This window comes from Bradysia coprophila, unplaced genomic scaffold, assembly GCF_014529535.1.
Source record: "Bradysia coprophila strain Holo2 unplaced genomic scaffold, BU_Bcop_v1 contig_24, whole genome shotgun sequence".
NCBI classification, from domain to species: Eukaryota; Metazoa; Arthropoda; class Insecta; order Diptera; family Sciaridae; genus Bradysia; species Bradysia coprophila.
Window position 1 is genome coordinate 4,579,283 of NW_023503501.1, and position 7,049 is coordinate 4,586,331.

Consider the following 7,049-nt stretch of genomic DNA (forward strand, 5'->3'; position numbering starts at 1 on the left):
CGCCGCGCCACCGGATCGGTGTGTGTATGTATGTAGAGCCTTTTTCTACTTGATAAAACAGGAAACTTAAAAGAGACTACGTAATAAGAAAGAAAAATTATCATTTTGCGTTCGAGCAATTTAATTCGAATGCTAATTGGTTGCCCTGTTGACCTAATTATTAAACAAATTTTCAAATTTCGCCATAAATACAAATAAAAGAAAATTTTATATTTCGATTGAAGAGTATATACGGCAATGGAACTAATAAAAAAACTCATTAAATGCCCGCAATGCAACAAATTGGGCATGCAAATCGTTTAATATTATTAAAGAATTAATTATCATTAATGAGTTCATCCCAATGGCCTGTGTTCAAATGTACAAGTGGGATATCGTGATTTCATGATTATGCATTGTTTCATTTTAATAGATAACCGTACACCTTTCCCGACCCTACACGAACAGTTTATTTTATTTAGAGATCCATCTACAGCCCTATGGTTTAGTCCCAAACACACCGAGAAGTCTTTTCTGGACCACACCGGCCTTTACGTAGGCTAGATAAAATGTGTACAAAAACTCATGATGTTCACTCCTACGAATCATTTAGCGAGTGCGAATACATCGTTTCATTAAGTATGGTTTCCACTCAACAATTACTCCGTGTGAGAGCCGTAAGAGACTACACAAACCAAAAATAAAAAATAAAGAAAGAATTTTGTCTCTTACACGGAGTACATTTTTGGTAAGTGGAAATTAAGCCTTAAACATATCGTCACTACCCAGTATAACGTATTATAACGTTAATTTGTGTAATGAATGAAATGTTACTTGATGACTAGGATTTTTCTACTTTAACTATTGAATATAATAATGTGTAATAAAGTAGCTCCTTAGAATTGTTTACAAACTGGAGCTACGCGGGTCACTTGTTATGTTTTATTATTGTGAAAATAAATGAAATGAAATGAAATAACGTGTAACTTGAGTGAACTTTAGGACGTTAGTAATGTTCGCTTGAATTTTAAATTATGCTTGCCGCGGACTAAACACAGTTTGTAACCACCGTCGTTTAGGAAGAAGTAATTTGTTTTTATTCTCACAAAGGTGTATCGACAATGTTAGGAAGTGGAGTTGAATAGATAAATGGTGCCCCACAATTCTAATTCCGTTGTCATCACAGGTTCACAGGTAAGAATGTATGCATGAGTCTTAGAATTCCCAGTGAATTGAAACTACCAAAATCAGATTGAAATAAATCATTTAATTGTATAAGAATCAGAAGCTACTACAGAAAATTCGTATCAAATCTGAATCTACACTGAACCGTTGTCAAAAATGAAACTCAGAAAGTTAGGATATAAGGATAGAAAATGTGTCCATTTGATAACTGCAATATGACTCATTGACTCTAGATTTAAATATGAATGCATCCAAGCGCTAGAGATGATTAATCTTTCAATGTCGTTTACGTTTTGCCTCTTGACGGGGTATTTATTTCACATAGAAAAAACTGTTACGATGACTACACAGAGTACATGAATACATCGAAAAAAAATTCTTGAAGAAAAATCTCAACTTCATAGTTGGGAGTAAGGAGTCATTCATAAATTATTGAACGCAGAGAAGAGTAAGGGGTATAAGTAAGAGAAATTTTCGTTAAATTGATTCTTGACATTCTTGAAAATTCCTGAAATCCTCATACATTTTAACTGACACGTGGAGAAAATCCCAATTTTTGCGTTACGTAATTTATGAACGACCCCCAATTACCTTAGTTTTGACTTACAGACGAATTTCGAGATTTCCTACTTTATATATTTCGTTCCACACGTGCTCGTATACCATCAATGCATGCATATCATTGCGTTTCTCAGATATATAAAGTGAAGTAATTTTCCGCTCAAAATTATCGATTGGATATGTTAAATGACCACAAAATTTAAAACATTTGAATACGGAGCAACTAGTATGTCCTCCAGTTTGTCGTTGAAACTGTCTCTCACCATCGGTGTGTATTATATACCTACATATACCTAACTACACTTTCTTATTTATTTTTTTTAAATTTTCATTGATTTTTTCATCGAAGTAGGGTCGAAACTTTTCAATAATTCAAATGTAATCGGGTATAACAGAATGGAAATATGGAAATATGTGCCGCTGCCCGTGTACACATGTTTCATTGTACGCAGTAATTACACACAGAGAGCTGTGCTCGGTTTTATTAGTATTATAGTGGTGTTGTTGTTGGCTTGAATTGAATTGAAAAACTAAAAAAACCGTCAGTTTTAAAGTGAAACCTTTCAGTTTACCTTCAAAGTTCCAGTTGTCGATATGAGTCCATCTCACGGTATCGGTAAAGCACAATTAGAGCTGAACAACGATTACGACGAACTTCTGAAAGCTGGTTATGAATACGTCGAGGGAACACTAGTGCCACAGCCAATATCACGGCCCCAATTCTCGTTGACCGAGTTAAAAAATGCTATACCACCCCATTGTTTCGAACGGTCGATGGTGAAATCGTTTGGCTATTTGGCATTGGATTTTCTGTACGTTAGTTTATTAGCATATTGTGCCTACATTGCGTTGGAGCAACAGTCCATCTACTGGCAACTGATTGGATATCCCATTTACTGGTTCTGCCAGGGAAGTATACTGTTTGGTGTGTGGGTGTTAGCTCATGAATGTGGGCATTCGGCGTTCTCGGATAGTGATTTTGTGAACGACACTGTCGGACTTATTGTACACGCGGCACTGCTAACACCTTACTATAGTTGGAAAATCAGTCATCGCAAACATCATGCCAATACAGGAAGTTGTGAACATGACATGGCCTTTGTTCCATTTTCACAAAGCGATTTAGAGCCGACTTGGTCCGATACGTTAGAAGACAGTCCCATCTACCATGTCTACAAAATTTTCAAAGTGTTATCGATCGGTTGGATGCCCGGCTATTTGGGCTTCTTCGGATGGGGACCAAGAAAGCACGACAATGGGCCTAAGTGTCACTTCAATCCAAAAGCGGAATTCTTTGCACCAAAGGAACGGCATCTAATTGTTATAAATGATTTTGCTGTTGTATTGGCCATGGTTACTGTTGGATATTTCATATACACCTGCGGTTTTCCCATCGTGTTCCGATTGTACTTGATGCCATACCTTGTGATGAATGCATACTTGGTCACTGTTACGTATTTGCATCATACGGACACCTATGTCCCGCATTATCGAGAAGGTGAGGAAGATGGTTTTTCTTTCATTTGGGTCTGTGTAATACATTTATCCACTTCCCAATTATAAGGTGAATGGAGTTGGTTGCGCGGATCCTTATGCACCGTTGACCGTTCGTATGGAAAAATATTGGACGTAGTTCTGCATCACATTACAGACACTCATGTGTGCCATCACATTTTTTCGAAAATGCCGTTCTATCATTGTGTCGAAGCAACGGAGGCTATTAAGCCGATTTTGGGAAAGTATTATTTGAGGGACACAACGCCCGTTTTTTCGGCTTTGTGGCGCATAGTGAATCATTGTAAATATGTGCAGAATGATGGGAGCGTTGTATTTTATAAGAAAAAGTCTTGGAAAAAGTCGGACTAAATTGTGCAAATTCACGCCCTAAGTGTGCCTAAAATTTGAATTTTAAGTGAACGATTCGATGAAAAAGTGAACCGAAAAATACATTTCAACGCTTCATTGTATGAAAATGACGCTACGTTAGAAAGTCCTCCGCACTTTCCATTTTGAATTTCGACCGCACTTACGGCGTGAATTGTGTTCGTGAACTGCATTTTCATTAGTTGCATGCATCGTCGATGCAGCATCGAAGACAAATTGTTTCAACCTTACCACTTAAATATTGATTTTTGGTCTACATATTCTTAAAATCGTTCTTTAACCGTGAAGCTTCATGAAAAATGGTGATAAAAAAACATGTTCCTCTATTTGGCCAAAAATGCGCCATCATGGCTTCACGGTTTAAAAATCGATTTTAACAATGTGTAGGTCAAAGATTGATATTTAAGTGGCAAGGTTCTTTTAAAATTACTTATACCTCGGAACAACAAAGGAAACATTTTTTTTAAATTAAATTAATTCGTCAATTTTACACAATTACACAAACATTTGACCAGAAACGTCGACTGTAGAAGTAACAAAATTCGAAAAACTACGCCAAGAGTTTACCGTGTTTTAAGCGTATTAAGCAAGGCTGTAACCCTTGGTGGGTTACGCAGATTCAAGCTTAGAGTAATTATACCTACGACGAAATGTGGTCCTTCATCAGTTTGTATAAGATTTCGTATAATTTTACACCACGTGTATACGTGTATGCGTTCGCTTTTGATAGTTCAATTAAGAGGGCAAACTCACATACCAATAAAAATTTCGTATTTGATGTTGGGACCACATATTTTTCTTAATTTTGTTCGAAATTTCGGATTCGGATTCAAGGCTGTAAACTTTGGTGAGGTCATAGATACGCGGATGACTTACCACACTTGACGCGATAATACGACGGATTTTGACTCAACAAAATTCACCTTCTGTGACGATTGTCGTCGCCGTGATGAATTTCTTTTTTTGTATGCAAAATCATCAGAAGTGGTGTGATCTTGCGTACGTAATAAAATAACAATCTGAGTGACGTTTCCAAAGTTTACAGCCTCGCACTGAGTTTTGGATTCATAAAATAAGTACGGTCAGTGCAGAACAGCATTGTGATAATGATAAGCGGGGGCACTACATGTTCCATACTAAAAACTCACCACGCGATACAAATTCGATTTTGGTGAATTTCTTTGAATGGGGATGACGAAGGTCCGCGTATCTAATAAATTGACGATCTGTGTTATTTCCCCAAAAGTTTAAAGTCATGGTAGCTATAAGTTACTCAAGTCCAAATTTTTCCATAATGCAATCTTTTCACAAATGGCTCTGCAAAGAATATTCCACGGCTGTGTACTTAAGGGAAGTAAGAAAACACGCGAACGAACGACTTTACATACAAAAATCAATTTACTAAAATCGAATTTGTTTAACGTGGTGAATTTTTAGTATGCAAAGTGTTATGTCACCCGCGTATTTTAATGGTCGTGAACTCACCAAAATCACAGCCTTGGCATTATGCCATTCAATCATTCAACATTTTGTGTTAAATTTCGAAAGTAATTCACAGTTCGACTTGTATGGATTCGAACAGCGACCTTCATGAGTAAATAGGAAAAGTGCGTTGAGAGAGGACAATTTTATTTTTAAGGGAAAATTTCGTATACCAACACAACAATTGTATGCATGTGTTGGTTTGAATTACAGATGAAACAATGGAAATACAAAACAGCTGTCACTGTCACTACTTGCAGTGCGTTTATTCGAAGAAAATTTTAAATTTTGTAGCGAACGCAGTGCTATTCTGTTTGACGTCATTGCGAACAAATTGAAAAATAAAAATGTAAACTTACACTTAAATGTTGGAGTTTTTGAATGCAAGGCGAATGGTTGCAGAGGGTTACAACTAGACAGTTAATAAGAACCAAGATATTCCTTAGATTCATTCAAAATCATTTCGAAGAAATTGCTAGTGCTCTGCAATATGCGAAAGGAAGAAAGTCAACACTTAAATATAACCCCAGCTGCCCTTATAACCTAAGAATGCTCTTTTACAAAATCTATTTTACTCTTGGCCAACTTCCAGCCGACCAGATACCTTTTTTTATTCAAAATCCTTGATATTCAATATAATATTGAATAAACAGTTAGAAGACATTACCAGATAATTGATTTGCGTATTGCAGTCAGGTCAATATATAAATGACCTTCGCATTCCAACAACAGTTCCTTTTTTAAAGCGTTAACTGACACGATCAAAAAATCTGATTGACGTGGATACAACTCAAACCTACATGAAATCCAAAAGCTCATCCTTCTGCTGTAAGCTCCTCCAGACACAATCAAAACGGTGGCCCTATATAAAAATTTATTGGTTGTGGTGAGTATACCGGACGTGTTTGCCATTCGTTCAACTAATTATTCGGTGCGTCTACACCATTAATTGCTATTGTTCTTGTTCTACATTAATTCGAACTGAATGAATAAGTTATTGTGTTTGTTAGGTTGAAGCTCATCACTCGTTTCATATAGTAAAAGCACAACGATGAACGTGTATATATCCAAGCAGCTATACTATTGTGTTCAGACGCTTCGCTGATTACTTTTTTCATATAAATTATTTTGTTGGAAGTAATTAGTTCGTTGAGAAAGTTTACATTAGCTTGAAGTAACTGGCCTGTGGTAATATTTTAATGACCACATTACCATACGATTACGTCGATGATTTCGCTGCAATGTGATAGCTCAGACGGACAGAACGGTTGAGGTAGGTAAAGTGTATCTCTGTTGACTGGAAAGGCCAATTGTCCGCGAATGTTATCAAAATTGAGTATCTTGTTGCTCATGTACCAAAATACAGAGAAACTTCTAACTCATCCACAAACGGTCAGATTAACTAAAATCTCATCTGAAACATTCTAATGAAACGAGTACGTACCTGTTGCACAGAGCCCAGATTTAGTTGATAACAGATGGCGTTGATTCCGTCTTCTTCACAGAGGTTCTTTCTATACATTGTTAAACGAACGTAAGTTTTCAAGTCATTTTGTTAGTCTCTGAGGTCATTTATATGTGGTTGTCCCTCTCTTCTGCTTGTGCAGTTAATGTCAACCAAATTTGTGTTTAAGCTTGCATCATCTGTTTTACCAGTTGGTCCACTCATACAACCACACTGCTTATTCGTGTCCTAACCCGTATAAAGTTCGACACTAACAAACACGCGTGGGGAAGTAGTACAACCATGTAAGCACGTATGATTGTATGAGTGAACACAAATTCGGTTGAAATTGACTGCAGATAGCAATTTTCGATTCGGTAAGAATGATTTTCCATTTTGGGATACCATGCAACACAGACACACAGCCAAAATGAAAAATCTTATCCTCACTTAGCTAAGGCTAGACTAATATTTCGAACACGATCCAAGTAAGTAAAAAAATTCTGTTCAATTC

General features: G+C 36.6%; 1 protein-coding gene across 2 annotated transcripts; it reads left to right on the top strand.

The window, feature by feature from the left end:
• The first annotated feature begins 2,069 nt into the window (after positions 1-2,069).
• Positions 2,070-5,457, top strand: LOC119077976 (delta(12)-oleate desaturase-like). 2 transcript variants are annotated; one of them, XM_037185359.1, is made up of 4 exons: positions 2,070-3,228; positions 3,295-3,599; positions 3,762-3,790; positions 4,024-5,457. In XM_037185359.1, the coding sequence occupies exons 1-2, from the start codon at positions 2,320-2,322 to the stop codon at positions 3,589-3,591; spliced, it is 1,206 nt and encodes a 401-aa protein (XP_037041254.1). In that variant the 5' UTR covers positions 2,070-2,319; the 3' UTR covers positions 3,592-3,599; positions 3,762-3,790; positions 4,024-5,457. The 2 variants fall into 2 exon arrangements, with proteins under 2 accessions (XP_037041254.1, XP_037041253.1); XM_037185358.1 differs by having other exon boundaries at positions 2,079-3,223; positions 3,290-3,599.
• The last annotated feature ends 1,592 nt before the right edge of the window (positions 5,458-7,049 follow it).